General features: G+C 43.4%; 1 protein-coding gene across 1 annotated transcript; it reads right to left on the bottom strand.

The window, feature by feature from the left end:
• Positions 1–10,965: 10,965 nt before the first annotated feature.
• LOC117854002 (uncharacterized) lies at positions 10,966–12,927 on the bottom strand. The gene has a single exon (XM_034736284.2). It carries the CDS (start codon positions 12,318–12,320, stop codon positions 11,142–11,144), a length of 1,179 nt encoding a protein of 392 aa, XP_034592175.1. The 5' UTR covers positions 12,321–12,927; the 3' UTR covers positions 10,966–11,141.
• Positions 12,928–20,860: the final 7,933 nt, after the last annotated feature.

Genomic DNA, 20,860 nt, shown 5'->3' with positions numbered 1-20,860 from the left:
TGAATCAAATGACATGAACAATATTCAATTATGTTGATAGGCCTATATATTAAGTATGTGGTATGAAGAGATCATGAACCCAAAATATGATTATATGGTTCTATCATAAATGTACCCACAAAACAATATTTGGAATGTTTCATGCACTGAACCTTCTATATTTAGAATGTGATTGCAACATAAATTTAAGAGAGATGCATTTATATTACAAAAATTAAGCTAACAAGTAGCCCATAATGAACTTATTGCATTCTATCATCTTAAAAAAATATAATTCCTTTTGTATATCTAGCAAATGTGAATCTTTATCTAATGCTTACTGCATGCATGATAGTGAGACTAGCATTAAATCAAGACATCACAAACTAGCATCAACAGGCAAGCATCCAATCTAACAAAAATAGCACACTCCTCCCTCAACCCCACTTCTGGCGACACTAATCCTCAAGTACTCAAGTCTAAAAATCTAAGACTATGGAGATGCTTTAGAGAACTTGCTCACCTCGTCACTAATGCGCGATGCCGAGGCTCCCGCACCATTCCCTTGGTTCTTGGGAGCATCAACGCTTGCTTCAAAGCCCGGTGGCACGTCTGGGACTTCAGGCTTGACGTCATCATCGAATTCCATGGTGGGCGGCATCTCGATGACTCGCCGGCAGCTCGGTCCCGTGGTGGATGAGGGGCAGTGCCTTGACGACGGCCTCGAGGTTGTGGGACTTCGCAAGAAGCGACCATGTGCGTCGCGCGGTTGCCTCCGGGAGATGTGTTTGCGGCGCGCCATCGTCGCACTGCAGGTGGGGGAGTAGGATGCGGCCGGCGATGAGAGGGGAAGAAAGCGATGCACCCAGTGAGGGAAGGGGGAAGAAAACCCTCATTATGATGGGATGTTTTGGCGGAGAAGGCAAATAGGCAAGGTAGCGAGGCGGTTTGGCTTCTTAAGGAATGTGGGGACACACAGTTGTTTCCATCCAAAAGCCACTGCTATATGGGGCCCACCACACGCAAGAGGCACAATGCGCTGACGATGCCACATCGCACGGAATGCGACGCGCTGACGAGGAGGCGCATTCCTCATTTGTGCTTTTGTCTGTGCGGTTGACATGCAGGTCCCACCTGTCGGCGCCCGGATCTTGGTCAGTTCTTCATCAATTCTTCATGATCTTCTTATTTTGTATTTTGATTCATAATGAAAACTTTAAACATGTATATATTTCTCATTTGTTGTCCAAATCAGGTGGTTCTTTTTTCTAACTTCGTAGAAAAAGTTTATCTATCTCATGGAATCCATTGCATCATGTTTCTCGAGTTTGATTTTGTACCTTATTAGAAAAACGTCTTAGCATTTCATATAGTAATTTTTGACACTCCAATGTAGTTGCATTTGGCAATGAGCTTTTGTGGCTAGGCACACCTCACACACATCTATTATAGAAATTTATGATGGAATGTTTAAAAGGACCAACACTTTGACACATTCCACTCGCCTTGAATTTGACTTGAAGGACCATATGGCATCAGTTCTGTAGTCACCTTCCAACCACATTCATGAACAAATTCGCTCCATAGTTTTAAAAAATTTGTATATAGGTTGGATCTTCATCAGTTCTTCCTCATGTTCTTGATGGATCTTTCTTGTTTTGTATTTTGATTCATAATATAAACTTCAAACATGTATAGATTTCCCACATGTAGTCCAATTCAGGTGGTTCTTTTTCTAGCTTCTTAAAAAAGTATATCTGTCACATGGATTCAATTGCATCGTGGATCTCATGTTTGATTTTGTACCTTCTTAGAAAAATGTCTTAGCATTTCATACACTAATTTCTAACTCTCCAATGAAGTTGTATTTGGCATTGAGCTTTTGTGTCTAAGCACACCTTACACCCACATGCATATAGAATTTATGATGGACAAATTCAATCCATATTTTTTTCAAACCTCCACGAATTTGCCTAAAACACAGTGAAATAAAAAGGGGCATTTCACTTTTCATTTGAAAACAGTAGCAATTTATGTCTTCAAATTATGAAAACGTAATATCTTGTGTCTTCGACAAGTGGGACCCAACCCTTGAAGGATTTACCTCAAAAACTAATACTAGTGGAATGCTCTTCCCTCCATAATTTTAACATAAACCCTCAAATATCTTGGCCGCCTCCCACCTCCCCCAAAAACCCACGGCGGCTGCCCACTTTCCCTAAAAAACTTTCATAACGAGATTGGGAGGCCACGTTGGAGACGAGGGGGAGGGGCGACGGTTCCTCGATCTACCCAGCGAATCCAACCATGATGATGACTTCTTCCAAGTCCGGATTCTTCAATGCACAAGCCAACAGCTCATGAGGTTGGGTCACAATCGAGGATGTACAAGTTGTTGAAGACGACCAGATGAATCTTCCACCAGGCAAAAAAAAAGGTGTGTATCCGCCTCTAGCGCCAACTAGGTTTTGCTGGAAATTGATAGCATGCAATCGATTTGATGTTGTCTCCATGTCCACTATCATGTGTACCTACTCCTAGGGTTTGTAGGATGACATGCATATGCAAGGTTTTGATGTTGCATCCATCATATCCATGCAGTGGCGGAACCAAGATTAAAAACTAGGGGGTTGGGTTCTTCTTCCTTCTCCATCTCCACCCCTCCTTCCTCGTTTTCTTCTTATTTTTCCTCACTTCTCCTCCCCTTCTTCCTTTTGGTTCCAATGGAGTTCTTGGCAAGAGGGAAGGCTAAAGCCCCTAGCCCCCCCGTAGATACGACCCTCTCTATGCTAGAGTCATGTATACTGCCTACCACTAGGGTTTGTTAGAAGACATGCATATGCAATGATTTGATGTTGGCTTAGTTTTGTTATTTTCATTGGAACCAAAATTAATGAGTTGAATATGTACTAGTGTGCAATCTTACCATTACTGTTTTTTGAAATAGTATGCATATACTAGTAGAATGTAATCGTGCAATGATAGGTGAGATATGGAATAGTATGCATATATATACAACATCTGAATTTATTCATGCTAACCTATTCATGTTTACGTACACATACAGAGCCCCATTGTGTGTCCATTAATTTCAGTTATGTCTATCCATGAACAATTATATTGATGAGTATACAAGCGCACCAATTAGTTTTGGTCTGTTCATCTTTTGTGTTCATCTTTTGTGCATTGGTTCATCCTTTATTTTGATCATAGAAACATAAAAAAGTAAAGATGAGATGATATATCTCAATCCCAAAATTTGTAAAAGAACCGCATTATTATTTTTGAAAATAATAAAGAACAACTAATCTGTCTCAAGCTATAAATTAATGAGCTGATCACTAGTGTGCTATTTTACTATTACTGCTTTGTGAAATAGTATGCATATACTAGTACAATGTAATCATGCAATGAAAGGTGAGATGTGGAATAGTATGCATATACTACAACTGAATTTATTCATGCTAACTTATTCATGTTTATGTACACATACAGAGCCCCATTGGCAGGTGAGATGTGGACTATAACTGTCCAATGCAAGAAGGCAGATGGAGGAGAGCGTATCGTCCAAGCAAGTCTTGATAAGGCTGACGTAACATTTTTCAACTTGGTAAGTTTCAAAGATCAGCTTGGGTATGGTGTGCGGGACTACTACTACTAAAAGAAGAGATGCAGAATTGATGTAGCAACTCTTGAGCCAATTGATTACCACAAAGATGTAGAGTACATGCTTGAGCACATGGCTTCAAAAACGAAAGTCAGGTTGTTGATGACAAAAACCAAGAACTGGAACGATATGTAAACATTACACACCTGAAACGACCAAGGGAGAATGAGCCTGATGATGATAGTCTTGGTAGTGATGAATCAATTGATGCATACAAAGATTGGCTTGAAGAGAAAGGCTCTGATACTGGTATATATGATATTTGTCCTACACTATCCACATGTACTTATAATAATTGTACTCTTTACTCTCATAATGCTGTTGGTAACTTGCAGTTGTACGCGATGTCTTCAGGGATGACACAATAAAAACATACACTGAATGGTTAAGGGAGCAAGGCCATCTAAAAAAATTAGTAATTCTTTTTTCCTTTGGACTTTCTTATTTGTAATGAAAATTGTGAATCTACTAAGTGCACATGTTTTTCATTTTTTCAGTGGCTTATAAAGGTAAAGATCAGCTTACAGCAGTACCTGATCAGCCTACAAAGAAGACAAAAGGTTTTAAAGCATCGTGTATTTCAAAAGTTCACTCTTTAATTTATTGTTTACCAGTAAATATAATCTAAGCTTCTCTTATGTTATTGTAAGTAGATGGCAAGAAAGTTGGCCATGGTAGCTTGAAAGGGATAGCTGCAACGGAAAAGAGATTGAAGTGTCGCACTCAAGAAACTTAAAATCGAATTTTTGAAAATCTGGGTGATCCTTGTGGAGAAAATAGACGTACATTTGTGGATGAAGTTGTTATATTTACAAGGATAAGGACTCCACTAATTGAATTTACACAATGGAAAGATGTGAAGGAAGATGTCAAGAATGATATCGCAAAATCTGTAATGGTATGTTAATGACCCATCTTTATTCATTTTAATGTCTTATAGCAGTAGTCAATGAATACATTTGGTGGGAATATGTCTCTTTGATCGGGTAGCCAGTGTTCCCTCTACTTTCTTGTTTAAAAATGTTATGAATGTAGCATATATACCAAGTTCAAAATAGTTTTATATGTTTTCTTTCCAACAGAATGTATGGGAGATTGAGAACACTAATGAATCGAAGAAGAAGATATGGAAGATTGCCCAAGAATGCTACAAAGGATGGCAATCCACTTTGAGTGCTACATACAAGGCATACAACAGCTATGATGAGCGCATGAAGCATAAGCCTAAATACTTAGACATTGTGGAGTGGCACTATTTGATCATATACTTTGGATGTAAAAAGTTCAAGGTACACACTATTTTGTTGATTTAAGAACACAAGCATCAGTACAATTTTTCATTGCTAAACATTACTTGCTCACTCCGTGCAGAATATTAGCAGCCAGCACTCTTCAAATCGTCAACAAAAGAAAACCAACCATTCGATGGGTTCCAAACCTTTCTCTCAGTGTAGTTGGGAAAAGGTAAAGATTTGTTACATTATTCTCTACTTCCAATACATTAAACAATGATATATTAATGACTTAATATCGGAATCATAGAGAGATCCAGAAACTGGTGCTAAGCCAAGTGTTTTGGAACTTTGGAGGACTACTCACATGAAGCAAGGAAAATGGTCCAATGAGGTGGCTGAGAGTATTTATGTGAGTATTAATTTGAGCATAAACTTGCTTCCACACTAAAAGTTTTTTTTCTTTACCACAACATTACCTATATTGATCTCATACAATTGCTTATTGCCCTCAGCATACTACAGCTAGGAAATTGTCTATGACAGATTTAGATGAAATGGGTGAAGAAGAACCAAGAAGTATCACATCTGCAAGTGCTAAAGAAGACCTTGTTTTCAAGAAACGTACAAGGAAACAACAGGAGCCAAATCAACCAAGCCACATGGCCAGGGTTACATGTCTGATCCAAATAGAAACCAACTGCTTCAGGAGAGACTATTTCAGGAGAGACTCGAAGAATGAGAACGTGAGTTTCAACAGAAAATAAAAGAACAACTTGCAAAGCAAGAAGCTGAAAAGAAAGCAAAGAAGGAACAACTTAAAGCCTCAATTAGACAAGAATTGATGCAGGAGTTTCAAACAATGTTCGCACAGAACCATCAACAACCATTAGTACATGATGAGGTAACCAGGAGATAAATTATGCATGTTTATTTATGTTGTTTCCTTAACTTGCCTAATGATTGACAAGCAATATTACTGTTTTGAATCATAAAACTTTCCATCATGTACTCTAGTAACAGTTCCATATTTTGGATTATAGTCACAGTCTGAGAATTACTTAAAAATATTGGTTATGTGGTGGTTGTGAGACTGAAGAACTATAATTGGATGTGATTGACAATCGATATATGGCTGCTAATCTCTTATCTGCCCTTTTATTTTAAATGTGCAGAGTACCCCTAAAAACAACAATACAACAGAAGATGAAGCTAGGAGCACTAAGGTTAACATTGATGCAACACCACTGCAGAGTGAAGAAACAGCGAACCAGGTATTGACGTAGAACAAGCATATTTCGTCATGATGGTTTTGTGCATTGAATTACAGCTAACATTGTTCCAAGAACTTTATAATCCAGATTGAGCCAAGAAGCATTGTCACAACAGATTATGAAAATGTGCCACCTAATTGCAACGCTAAATCTTCCAACGTTTCAAAGAGTCTGTTCATTGACAAGAGTTCAAAAAGTGGAGTACACAAATACATTAGTACACAGCAGCTGCTATCTAGTGCTAAAACGCGAGCAGGAAAAAAGAAACAACAAGTAAGAACTGGAAGTGTGCTTTCATGATGCCATTACCATTTTCCAATGGCAAGTCAAAGTTTGCTTCAAATTCATTCATGTAGAAGCTGTAATTCTTTCATTACACTTGAAACCATGTTTCTCTCTTCAGCAGCAGGACATTCAAGCATCGGCGGGGCAATAATAAGACCCAAGGTTGCACTAGATGGTTTTGGGAATACAAAAAGGCATTCAACCTTCAGGTGAAGCAAAGTTAAAGATCATGAATGGTGGGAGTAATCAAGATTTTAGATGCGTACAAATAATATATAGGTTTTATAGATATTTTAGTATTGGGAGTGATGGATGAAAGGACAAGTTCTTACTTTCATATGTTGAATATTTTGTTGCATCATTTGTATCATGAATACTGGGAGTGAATGATGGATTGATGTCATTAATAATATATGTATATATATTTGCATCAATTTCTTTTTTTCAAAAATTCTGTTGCTTTAAAGAATCAACATCGTTGCAATAACCACAGAATCAATGTTTCTAATTCGGTGTGAATTTAGTATTGCAATGACCATTGCGCATATTGCCATAACGATTAACTGTGCTACATGTGGCTATTACAATGATACACACCACGTTGCGATATCCTTTAAGAAAATAGCAATGACTCTTATTGTGTTGCGATATCCTTTAAGACAATAGCAATGACTCATGATTGTGTTGCAATATCCTCTAAGCAAATAGCAACGACTCAAATGGTGTTGCGCTACCCTTTAAGCATATAGCAACGACACGCATTTAGTTGCGATAGTCTTTAGGCATATAGCGACGACATAAATTACGTTGCAATTGGCTTTTAGCATATAGCAACGCCTGCGTATTCGTTGTGATATGTCCTAAGCATATTGCAACGGCATAGGCATTTTCGCAACCACCATATATCGTGGCAATATAGGATATTGCTACAAACCTCTAGCGTTGTAATAGTGCTTGCTTGCAACTAGCCTATGTTGTTGCAATAATCACTATAGCGACGACGCCTGTCGTTGCAAATACCACAAATACAATGTCCCTGACCGTTGCTTCTGCAATCCATTGCAACACCACACTGCATTGCAATACGCCATATTATGGCAACGCTACACAATTGTGATGCGATACCCTATTGCATCAGAGGTACTTGCAACACCTCGCAACACTACCAAAGTGTTACGAGTGCTGCATATTGCAATTAAAATACCCTTATTGCAACGATTTTGAGGTATTGCTTTAGGCGCAAAACCTTGTAGTGGTTGTTTGATACGGTATCAATGATACCAATATAATGAATGACATGTATGACTGAGAAGAAAAAATATGTGTAACTAATAGAAAAAAGGCACAATTAGTACGGTGGTGGTGGATTGCATCCACCAAGATTCAAATCCGAAGTAATACTTCGTTTAGGGAAAAAAAAAACTAATAGTGCCTCCGTGTTTCAGCATGTATCCACCGCACACCGGACAGTGTGGGTCAGCCTCATTTTGGCACACCGGAACTCCGCCCCGGCCCCATGCCAAGCCCGAGCCCCCATGCATACGACCATACCCCATCCACATATGGTTCCAGTCCAGCACAGTCAACTTGCACGCACGCACGCGGCCTCCCCTTTCCATCTGTGCTACCACGCTACACGACGGGCCAGGTTCCTACCCCACACCTTCCCTCGTCACTCGTTCCGGATCGATCAGCACTGCTTCCAAGCAAAATCCCGGCCAGCCAGCTCACGCCGAGCCGACCGCGGCTCACGAGTGCACCTAATACCTCGACGTGCACATGCACACACAGACTGGATCATGGATAGGGCTGGTCAACCGGAACGTGCCGCGGCTGGTGTGCCTGTGGCAAGCAGCGTGAGGAGCTGAGAGAGCCGTGACACGCGCGACGACGGACGGATGGATCCGCCGGCCGGGGGGCCACGGGAGCCCGGCCGCAGGAGCAATAAGGGCAACCCTGGAGCTAGTTGCATGCGTGTGAATTGTGAAACCGTAAGAACTGAAATTACCTTTCACCCTAACTCATTGTACAAACACTACAAGAGAACACCATTCGAATTCCGCACTCTATAACTAATAGTGCTATACAATCTTAAATTTTGTTACTAGTACCAGCACCACCACGACGAGATCCACACATATCCCCTCAACCGGCATAGCTACAAAGACCATGACACCCATTCCATCCATTTGTATATGATCCCATGCGAAACAAACCTAGGAGTTGTTTGTTCGATAGTAAGCTATGACGAGATTAGGAGAGGGAGTGAGGGTTTGGGGTACGATTATGGGGTACAAGATTAGGAGATTAGGGGGTCCATCAGCGACCTCTTGGGTTAGAGGAAAGCTCTGATAGCGGCTAGACGGGTGGTGTGGAAGTTTAGAGGCTAGGCCGCTCAAAACTAATTCGTTATAGCAGCAGTGGGGCACCGCAAGAGACAATGGTGGATAGTGGGGGTAGGAGAGTATGGTATTATTCGGCTAAAGAAAGAAGACAAACTAGAAGTCGAAGCCCAAGGTTAGAGGGGGAGAGAGGTTGTTCGATACAAATATAATGAATGACATGTGTAGATTGTAGATTGAGAAGAAGAAAAATATATGTTTAATCACAGAAAAAGGCACAATTGATATGGTGGTGGTGGTGGAGTCATGGCACCCACCAGAATTCAAATCCGAAGTAATACTTCGTCTAGGAAAAAAACTAATAGCGCATCCCATGCTATGTTTCAGCAACTGATCCACCACACACCGGACATAGTGGGCCTGCCACATTTTGGCACATCGGAACTCCAGCCCCAGGCCAAGCCCGAGCCCCCCATACCCCATCTACATGTACTTCCTCCGTCCTAAAATATAGCTAGGTTTATCTTTTTCAAAAGTCAATCTTTTTAACTTTGACCAACAATACCTCTAAAAAAATTTATTTCAAATAGAAAAGGTAACATATTACAATAGTTGGTTTCATAATAAATCTATTAATATTATTTTTATGTTATTAGTCTCTATGACTATTTTCTCTATTCTCAATCAAAGTTGAAAATATTTGACTTTGAAAAAAATCTAAACGTAGCTATATTGTGGGAGAGAGAGTAGTTTCAGTCCAGCACAGTCAACTTGCACGCACGCACGCGGCCTCCCCTTTCCATCTGTGCTAACACGCTACACGACGTGCCAGGTTCCAGCCCCACACCTTCTCTCTTCACCCGTCCTAGATCGATCAGCACACTGCAACACCCCGGCCAGCCAGCTCGCACCGCGCCGACCGCGCACGCGGCTCACGAGTGCACCTGATACCTCTACGTGCACATGCACACACGGATTCGATCATGCATAGCCATAGGGCCAGTCGATGGAACGTGCCGCGCGGCTCGTGTGCCTGTGCGGTGCCAAGAGCGCAAGGAGATGAGAGAGCCGTGACGCGCGCGACGACGGACGGACGGATCCGCCGGCCGGGGGGCCGGGCCGCGGGAGACAATAAGAGCAACCCTGGAGCGCAGGCCGGGCCACTCAGCTGGCCACTGCCATCCGCGCCTCCTGCTGCTGCTCCTGCTCCTGCTGCCGGAGTAGCCAGAACACAGCCAGCGCCCCCGCGTGGGCCGGTCGGCGGCGCTCCGTCCTCTCCTCCAGTCCTCCTCTCCCCCCGACCTCCCGTCTCCCACCCGCGGGACTCGCTTGCCTCCCTGCTCCCCCCGACCTCCCGGCCGGCGCCCGCGGGACTCGCGGTCTCAGTTTGGGTTGGAAGCTTGGGGGCGGGGGCCATGGTTGGTTGGTGACTTGGTGCACACACGCTCGCGAGTCGCGCCTGCTCAGTCGCGCGCGCCGGGTTGGAAACCTACTGCTCGAAACGGGCCACGGTTGGTGCCGCCCTGCCGGCCGGAGTGCCGGGCGTAGCTAGCGTGATGTGATGTACTGCGCCCGGGCGGCCGGCCGGTGGTGATCACTGATGATCGATCGGCTCTGCTGCCCGGGGCCAAAAGATAGAATATGCCAACATGGCCGGTGCGTGTTGTTGCTAGTTGCTACTGTTGGGTGTCACTGTTCCCGTGTTTCGTTTTCGATCGGCAGCATAAACTTTGGTGCCAACGCGATTCAAACCAAAGGACAAACTGGTACTGGTAACTCTACCGCGCGCCGGTATGTGATGTGCGTGCACAATTTGAATAGAAAGTTGTGGGGAATTGAAGAAGAACAAAATGCAATTTGCCCTACTAGCTAGATTATTAGCTAGCACTACTTGTCAAGGGCGGTCTCGTGTTTTGCAAGAAAATGGATCAGAACTTGGGAGTGGGAGAGAAGCACAGGGAAGGTAATTCGGCATCAGAAATCACCTGGAGTGCATCCCGGGAGAAGGATCATGGTTGAAAGTTGGGCAATGGAGTATGCCTTCAATCCTCCGGCGTGCCCGTCATCAAACCCTAAGGATGCAATCATGCAAGCCTCTCCTCCATGGATTCCTTCACTTCACCTCGTCTTCTCTCAATGTGATCAGTGATGACACCAAAAAGAATATAGAGAATGATTATCCGAGATGCCATGAAATGCAACTGTATGATCCTTGCGAGAATCTGAAGGAGCCAGAACAATGCAATGCAAGCCAAAAACCGCAAACAAGAAGCCAAGAAGAACAGATTAAAAAACAGGAGAGACGACGACGCCTCAGCGGACGACCAGCGCACGAACGCACGCGCACGCGGAGACGACCGACCTACGAGTCGTCGCTGGGGCTCATGCTCTCCTGCCGCTCGCCGCCGCCGTGCTGCTGGTGGTGCTGGCTGGATCCGCCCTCCGCTCCGTTCTGCGCCGCAGCCGCAGCGTCCGAGGCGGCCTGCACGCGGTACGCGTTGAGCGCGGCGAGGATCCCCATGTGGCCCTCCCCTCCGCCGCCGCCATTGTCGTTGTTGCCGCCCGCTTGGCCGAGCCCGAGCTGCTGCCCGCCGGGGAGCAGCGCCATCGGCGCGGGGAAGTTCATTAAATGTAGCCCGCTCGGCACGCCGCGGTACAAGGTCGCCGCGCCGCCGCCGCTGGCTCCTTGCGGGAACGTCCAGATCGACTCGCCTCCGCCGCCGCCTCCGCCGGCCGCTGCTGCTGCGGCCTGCGCGTTGCTGCTCGGCACCATCCACACGGTGCCCGGCATTTGGCTCTGCGTGTACCCGGCCATCTGCTGCTGGTATTGCTGCTGCTGTTGTTGCTGTTGCTGCTGCTGCATTTCTTGCTCCCACCGCCGCTTCCTTGACAGGTCGGAGCTGGCGGCGGCAGACGATGACGACGGTGACACGTCGAGACCGACGCTGCCGGAGTGGAAGCTCAGCAGCAGCGGGGACGACGCCGAGGAGGTGGCGGATGGCGGGCCCTCGGCGCCGCCGAACCCGAGCCCGACGACGCGGTCCCACGGGTCGCCCCGCGCGCCGCCGAAGCGTGTGCCGGGCAGGCCGGGGGCGCGGAGATGTGCCGGGATGGAGAAGGACGAGCCCGAGGAGCGGAGGGAGATGTTGAGAGAGGTGAAGTTGGCCGGGATGGTGCCGGTGCCCGTGGCCGCGATCACCGCCGGCTCCGCCTGCTGCAGCAGCCACTCGATGGTCTCGCCGTCCGTCTTGTGCCCCAGCTCCCTAGTCAGCTGGAACACCCGCGCAGCGCAAATCGCCGGCATCCGGATGCGCCGCCCGCGCCCATCCACCTTCGTGTGCCGGTCCTTGGTGGAGGTCCGCTTCGGCGGCGCCACCTTCCTCACCTGCAACTCTCCCGGACCCGCCGCCCCATTAGCCCCGGCGCCGGCGCCCACACCAGCCGCCGGGGACGTGGAGCAAGGCTGCTCCTCCTTCTTCTCTAGCAGCTGCAAGGGGAAGTTGGGGCGGCGACCTCCGCCGGCGTCTCCGCTGACGTCCATGGCCGATTAGACCATGGTATATATACACAAGATGGTGTTCTTTTGCTCAGGGAGCTGGAGCCTGGTGGAGTATGGGTAGTAATGGATTTGGTGACCTACGACGAACAGTTCTTGTGGGGCTGATGAGCTGATTTGTTGTGATGATGTGGGGCGGTGGAGGCACGGCAGCGCCGTCGGCGGCGGCGTTGGAGCGAGAGGCAGAGAGTGGGATCAAACAAGCAAGGGCTAGGCGCTAGGGATTAGGGGAAACACTGCTGTTCTCGGTAGCAATTTTTTTCAGACAGAGAAAGAGATGGAGAGAGATAGAGGTGTGCTTGCGGAGATCGACACTATTTTATGGAGTTCTGGTTGGGTTTGTCGACCACTCTAGTGCGTTGCAGGGAGGACGATGGCGGGAGGAAGGAGAAGAGAGGAGGCGAGGCCGGAGGAGAGCATATCATAGGAGAGGAGAGAGGGAGGGAGGGAGAACATCAAGACAGGAGACGATGGTGTACTTTGTCGGGATTGGAGGAGAGAGATCACGACGCATTAAAGGTGCGCAGAGAGGGAGGGAGGGAGAGGGAGGGAGGGAGAGAGAGACCTGAGGACTGATGAGGATAAGGCCGAAGGGAAATTATTAGGCACACACTTAGCTCTCTTGTTGTCCAGGAAAACGGAGTAGCTTCAAGCACACTCGGAATCCTTCGATGTGGTCACTGATTTTCTTCGATGGGAAATGGAACACACCGGTGTTTCCCGAATTTTATAAAAATTGAACTGATTTCATGCATCAGGTAGTGGGTATGAAAAAATTGAATAATTCACTTATACTTTTACAGGGTTCTTTTGGCAAGACAATAACAATAAAAAAAAAAGAAGGTGGCCCACGACCAACGAAGGGGAGCGCAGGCCACGACCAACAGAGGGGATATGATGAGGAGGCCCCATAACGTCAAGGAAGGGTGAGGCGGCCCCCGACCTAAGAGGTCAGGGAACCCCATCCTTTCTCAAAAACGTTATCTCCCGGTCCCTCGCCTATACTTACTCTCTCGAAAATCATCGCACTCACACGAACGCTTGCTTGCAAGCACCCGGTTGTAAGCCTAATACACTTGGTCCAAGGAACACGACTCCTGCCGAAACTGGACATAGGGATCTTCCTGAACCAATATAATTCCATGACTCTTGCGTACTAGCCATCGAAAGTGAGAAGAGCGCAGCGTATAATCACTAGTCGGTGGTACAAAACACCGACACAATTAAACATCTATTTTTTGGTTGTCAGCATGCTAAAGCTGTTTGGAGAATTATTCATATTGCTTCCGGGTTAACTCCACCTAGATCAATTACTCACATGCTTGGGAATTGGTTAACCATCATAGATAAGAAGAAAAGAAGATTGATTTTTGTGGGGGTTGTTGCACTTATGTGGGCTATTTGGGATACTTGCAATGATATGATTTTTGAGAAAAAACGGTTCACTTCTTTTATGCAGACAGTACTTAGGGGAGCTTATTGGCTGCGATATTGGTCCGTACTACAGCGCAAAGACACAAGGGAGACTATCCGTATGGCAAGCAAAGCATTGAAGGTCATTGCTCTAGATATCTTTGCTAAGAACGGATGGAGAAGCAATAATAAACTTTGCTTATGATTATTTCCTTTATTTTGTGAACTGTTATCTTTTCTTTGTAGCTTTAAAACTGAACTTGCTGTAAAATATTGGCTGTGTGCGGTCGCAGAGGCCAGAAACAATTTCATTTTCTAAACAAAAGTGATTTATGGAGGAAGCATTGTTTACTGTTGCGCTCATATGAGAAGGGCCGACGATAGTAATAAACACTGATCTGATCGAAATCGGATCAACAAATAGATCGATATTGCAAAGTTGATTGTAGGAAGAGCCAGGCCCAATTTCTAGCTTTGCCGGTAGATCAGAGAGGATTGACTTGTAGCTAGCAGTTTTGATGTTTATTTTATTGTATCGTATATTCCTCCCTCTATCCGTTAATGTAATGCGTATTTTATCTAGAAAAAGGCTTCCAAAATAGATTTTGACCTCTAGTTCTTGCTCCTGTTTTGAACTCCAATTGTGATTTTGCTCCATTAATGTAAACGGAGGCTTCATCTTCAAATAGTAGGGGTAAAGTCACAAAGTGGAAGAAAATGGGAGCAAAATCACAATTAAGGTTTAGAATAGAGGTCACGCAATAGCCTCTTATCAGTTGCAACTAGATCATATCGTCTTCAATTAGTTTTAGCACTAGTTTTAGCATGAATTTAGTAATATATCTTTGTACATTAAGCATGCACATAATTTGACTAATTGTTAATAAAAAAACTTGCAATATTTGACTCTTTTCCATCGATGTTCCTCTCATTTATAAAAGAAAATTAATGAAAAATCCATGTAAAATTGATGAATGCACGCAAAATGGTAGTTTTTCTTACTCATTATTTTATTAAAACAACTAATAACACTCGAAACTAAACAACCATAACACATGGTCTAGAGCGAGAACATGAACGAACTTTTATATATATATATATATATATATATATATATATATATATATATATATATATATATATATATATATATATATATATATATATATAGGCCTGCCACTGGGTATTCATACCCACCCCCCAAATCCACTCCCACTTTAAATGAGGAGGGTATGGGTAGAAAATTATATACCCATTAGAAATGAGGAGGGTACAATTAATCAATTGGATATGTATATACATGTAGCACAAAGTTAATTATCCATTGGATATAGGTGGGATTGGGAAGGTAAGGAGTGGATAATAATTATTTGAATTTAAGTGTGAAGGTGTGAACAAGAGTGGGTTTCCCGTACCCTCCCCGGTGGCAGGCCTAGATATATATGTATTCCACTTTACCTCCATTATCTACAAACTGTAATGTGTTCATTGAACACACTCCTGCCTAACTTTCAGCAGTCTTAGTAAGGTCGCTATGCCAAATCGGGAATTGCTGAAGTTGCTCCTATCCCGGTCATCTTCTTCCTCAAGTTCGCCCATGCTCTCGCCGCCGACCACCACTGCCGCCGCCAACGCTAACTAGTTGAAGCTCGACGCCCCCGCCACCTCCACTGCCCAACCAGGGGTCCACCACCATCTGGCAAGCGGCACCCTCGCCGCCCCACCTCCGCTACTCTGTTGGCGCTCATTATTGGCACCCTTTTATCCTTGTTTATATTCAATATTGTCGTACAAATGTCACTACTTACATTGAGGTGGGGCTTTTCGGGAATCAGAAGAGAGGTGGTGGTTTAAAGATGCCCGCCCAACCTAATCTTACCCGTGCCCGCAAGGCATTTTATGCAAAATTTTATGCCCATGCCCATACTCGGTACCCGACGGTATCGGGCGGCATAATAAAAACATGTTAACAAATTCATATCAATAAGTACAATATAATTTGACAGCCACAATACCATATAAGCAACAAACACAATTCAAAGTTCACAACCGGTTATCAATCCATCCACAAAATGATACAAACATGCATAAGTCTCACTCACAAAAGCCAAATAAACATTACAATATAGTGGTTAAATATTGTCTAATAGCCACACGCAAGTCAAATAAACATAACGTCATATCTCACCGACTATCTCGCTAGTTGTATAAACACTACAACATAAAGATTATAATTTCTTGATGAATTTGGACCATATCTATATAATTACATACTGCTTTGGGTTTCGGGTAACCCGACATGTACCCACGTGTAAGGTTTCTTGCCCGCGCCTTACCCGTGGGTAAGAATTCGTGCACGTACCCTCGACCGCAGGCGAGAATTAATGCCTATACCCTCACCCATCGGGTACGAAACCCACGAGTATGGATACCCGCAGGTACAATTGCCATCCCTAGTCCGCGAGACACCGGTAAGCCCTCACCCTGAAATCCCCAGCCCTAAACACTCACTAGAGCTTGCCGGAGTTCAAGAAGAAGGGAAAAAGAAGGGAAGAAAATAAATTCGAGTGTGGAAGAGACATAAAACACTCAAGTATAATATATATCACACGATTAAAGTAATACCCTTATATCACACGATCAAAGTTAAGATGGTTCTGATAATATGAGCCCGCCCCAAGAACTGCTAGTGTGGTCCAGCCTCATGTGAGCTGGATAAATTAGCGTTCCAAATATTCTTTCTTTCTGCTTAGAGTCAATTTAAGGATGTCTCATGTCCCCAAACCAAAGAACATCCAAGGACTCTCTCTCTCTCTCTCTGGACCCGATCCTCCTGCCAAATCTTAGTGTTTTGCCTCTCACTATTAAACTACTACTAGATTACTGCTAACTAGAGAGATGGAAATCAGAAATCACATTCCTCACAACAGAGAACAACCAGCACCTTTCTGTTGTCCAATGACCAGGGCGGATCTCCTTTTCTCCGGTCCACTTTCAAAATTAAAAATTTACAGCCACCAAATATGACAAGTAGCAGTAGCGGGTACCTGTTATACGCAATTCAGAGCGTCTATTATCTTACTGTTTGGACAACTGCATTAGATGATGTAATACTATATGCTTGTTAGCGTCCTAAGCTAGTACAAACATTGCCTCTATGGTTTAGTTTTGTAAGGATCATTACGTACTAGTTTTTTGTTCACTTATTTTGAAAAGATCACCACCACATTTCTGTAGCTCCACCATTTCAACAATTGAGATGTAATAACCCAAAACTACATTCTTGCAAAGTCGATCTCTGGATATGATCGTCGTTTCTATTAAAATCGGCAACCACTTGCAGAACCACAAGAACCACTTCAAGGAAGGTATGTATGTGTATATATATCCATGTGTATATTATCATGTGACCTCATAGTCATAGATAGATCATCCTTCTGGAACAAGCACCTACAAAATCCATTGTGAACTAGCCCAACTCAATGAATTTCTAGCTTGATTTGGTTGCCTGCACAAATGGAAGAACCTTTTCTCACGAAAGCAGGGCTGATACCTCCTGCTAAACCGATGGGCAGGCCCACATGCAGGGAGATTGAGAGTTGTAATACGTGAACATCCATATTAATACTAAATTAATCTAATATGTGTAGAAGCTCGACATGGAGGAATGATAAAAGCAGTAGTGGTTGGTTGTCACAGGTAAGGCAGCAAGATATTGCTCCAATCAGTACTCTCCCTTTCCCTTTCATGTCACATTCTTAATTACCCCAACCAACAGACAAATTGCAAGCATGTACACAAGGCACCCTTTTTTTAGAATGTATACAAGGTACTTGCATTGTTGCAGATATAAGAAAAACACAGTCACAAAATGAGAATTCAGATTGAGAGCCATAGCTAGCACAATGGAGACAGAGCATCGCATTAACTTGTTGGTGTGCAGAGATTCCAAATTTTTATTCATGTAGTTAGTGTGTGGATTGCTTCCACAGGCTGTTAAAGGGCCAAAGGTCTAAAGGGTTCAATTCCTAGACACTTTTCAAGAAAGGGTGGAAAAGAAGGATAATAAAAGATGAAAGGAGCAACCAAAGGTTTTACAGCTTTAATTTAATCCTTACTGTAGGTCATAATGTCGGACACAATTGGACATTAGCTCTGTACTTGCAATACATTGTTCCAAGCTTAATTAGGAATTAGGAGATCAAAGTTCAGTTCAACCACCCATCAGGTCTACAAAACCTGAAAACCGCTTATTTCTTCTCGTGTGCTTATTTAATTTAATATTTATACTACGATGTATATAACCTCATTTATTACTCGTTCCTAATATATTGTAGGGATAAGGATATATATAGAAGTAGTGCTAACAAAGAATCATCTTAGTAGCAATCCCCTCTTAAATTACTTCTCAATTTTTGATGAACCTGTCTAAGTGTTGTTAGCTGAAATGCATTTTCCACTTACCATCTCTCTAACATGACATGTGACCTAGGTCCCACGCGTATCAGATGCTGAAGAAGAACTGGTATATCTTCAAATTCCTCCTAGAAAGAAAACAAAATTGGACACACAAAAGGTTAAGCTAGCTGGAGCACATACGTGCAACATTATTTAGGCATGTACCTGGAGTAACTACTACTGCATTATTTTGTTGGGTGGACCGGCTTTGACCTAAGAAATGTATAGGACAACCTCTTTCTCACATCTCAAAATAAAGCAACACCAGAAAGGCAGCCAACAGCACATTGTTGGTTGTAGCAATCTTAGCAAAGTTTCAACAACATGATTACTACAACTAGTCAACCACTACCTAAGTAGCCAACACATATGTGCGCACCAGGAAAAAGGCTGATCAGCAAGTACATGAATTGGCTAGGATCATTAGTTCACCCAAAAAAGAGAAGCATTAAGAGATTCTCGTGATTATAAATAAGTAGGCGATATTTGAAATGATATGACCTATTGATTAGAATATAGACAATTTGTACGAAAAGAATCCCCGCATAACAACAACAAGATGTCCTATATTTCCTGAAATGTCAAGCTAGAATATTCGTCGCGTTATGGGGGCGATAAATTAAACCGTGAGCATCTTGTGTCAAATGATTGAGGTTTGCTAGCGCAACAAATTCATCACTTTGTTTAATTGACAAAAGCACCTGTGTGCAAGATAGTGCTACTTGTCCTAATGAGTGTACATGATGACATGGGGCTGGGACTTATGCCTTGCTCTTGGTACGGTCAGGGAGGATAATCTATTCAAACTCATTTTAATGCCTAAACGCACCTGCAAGTTGCAATGCTAATAATAGTCGCCACCGGTGATGAAAGGGTTGCGGGGTTAGTTCCTATTATTCTAACAAGGGGTCATCAAGATCGGTAATGATCGTCGACTCAGGCTCATCACGTTGTTGACAAGAACAGTTGAATTTTGAAATGTTGCATTGTCAGGTTTGCTTTCTAGGGTTTTAGATTCGGTTAGTTTAGTGGGGTTTCAGTAGGGATGCAAGTTATATACATTTTGGGTTATTGGATCGACCCAAAAAGTTGATAAAATGAACCGGAATGGTATTCCACGTAAATAATTTGGGAGGAGAAATAAACTAGAGTGGTATGACATCGTAATTAATCAACTGATCCAAAAAATACTATTGGGTACCCACTTGCATCCTTAGGTTTCAGATCTCGGTTAACGTTTCATCACTTTATAACGCTTTTGCTCAATGTCTTGGTAAATTTGTAGCAGCAATTATAATTGATCAGGATTGTGCTAGTAAAATTTGAGCTCAATCGGGCAGAGTATACCTGACCAGACTTGCTAAGGAAATGTTATTGCTGATTTTTTTGGGAAAAAAAAGCCGACCTGAAAGGCCCGTAGTGTCTGTGACAGTTTTGACGTCAGCTCATCATGATGGATATTGTTGAATGTAGCTTATCTACCATCAGTTACGTTCTTACACCTTCTGCACACTGCTGTTTCTCATGCACTATTGGGTGAAACCTGTGAATGCTTCCAAGGTATGTCGGCCCGTTTTACCGACGTGTCGACGCATTCACACTGCATGCATGGCCCCAGGGCAGTAATGCTGAATTGGCAGAGTGGTTGCACGATTCAGAAGATGCATCCACGTCAGTCAACAGGACTGGCTAGTTTTTTTCGTCTTTTTTACTAGTTGTTTGTCTACAATATGTCTTAAACAAGTCATCACATACATATATAGTCTATTCATATTACTGCCATTCAAGCTAGTTTTTGAACCAGTGATAACTCGGGATATCGAACTGAAAACAAAGATAGCAGCAAAGATTATAATAAGAAAATGAAGAAGATAAGTCTCCTGTTTAGGGTTGATTATTACTTGGATTGATCGATCGATGCATTGATCACACTTGGATTTGCCCTTTGATTTCAGAGACCTTGTACTATATATTAATTGTTTACCAAAGCATGCGAAAACAGGAATCATGACAACAAGCATCCACTTATGGTGATTTGTTACATGCATGGCTCGCAACTTTTTGTTCCAAAAGTGCTTCAGATACAAAATTAAGAAGATAGGAAACATTAAGCTATTTAAATCCTCAGCAAGACCGGCAGGAGGTTGTTGTCAACAGAACATGCATGGACAGGAGCTGATCATGCTCTCTGGAAAAAAATAAAAAACTGCAGGATATGATGATCAGCAGCAAAAGCAAACAGTTTCTTCATTATATATTATATAATATTTATCAAATGGCTCTTGCTAAAATATTATGACGTGACACGCAATAGCTTGTATAAACGTACGGTAGCAACACGATAATGGGCACAGCCAAAAAATGAGCAAAATGTATCTTAAAGCGACGCAACCATATGCTGTAATGGGTAGTACTTTATTTGCTGAGCGAAGAGTCCAAGTTGTCGAGTTTATATACATGGCAATGCTCCTGACATTGTGTTTAAGAAAAAAGCAACATGTACATGTCACTCCAGTAGTCCAGTAATCCACGCATCATTGTTCGGTTGGGGTCACACCCATCACCCATGTATATTTTCGCTCTTACATGGCAACTGCAGAATAAAATAAAATAATAATAGGGGTCACGGGATTGTTCAGGCAAAGAAGGTCTAC

Source organism: Setaria viridis, chromosome 4 (assembly GCF_005286985.2).
Source record: "Setaria viridis chromosome 4, Setaria_viridis_v4.0, whole genome shotgun sequence".
Taxonomy (NCBI): Eukaryota; Viridiplantae; Streptophyta; class Magnoliopsida; order Poales; family Poaceae; genus Setaria; species Setaria viridis.
This window is presented reverse-complemented; position numbering and strand designations above follow the sequence as displayed.

Bases quoted from the DNA above. Each gene is read 5' to 3' on its own strand.
- LOC117854002 (XM_034736284.2), bottom strand. From the start codon at position 12,320: ATGGACGTCAGCGGAGACGCCGGCGGAGGTCGCCGCCCCAACTTCCCC.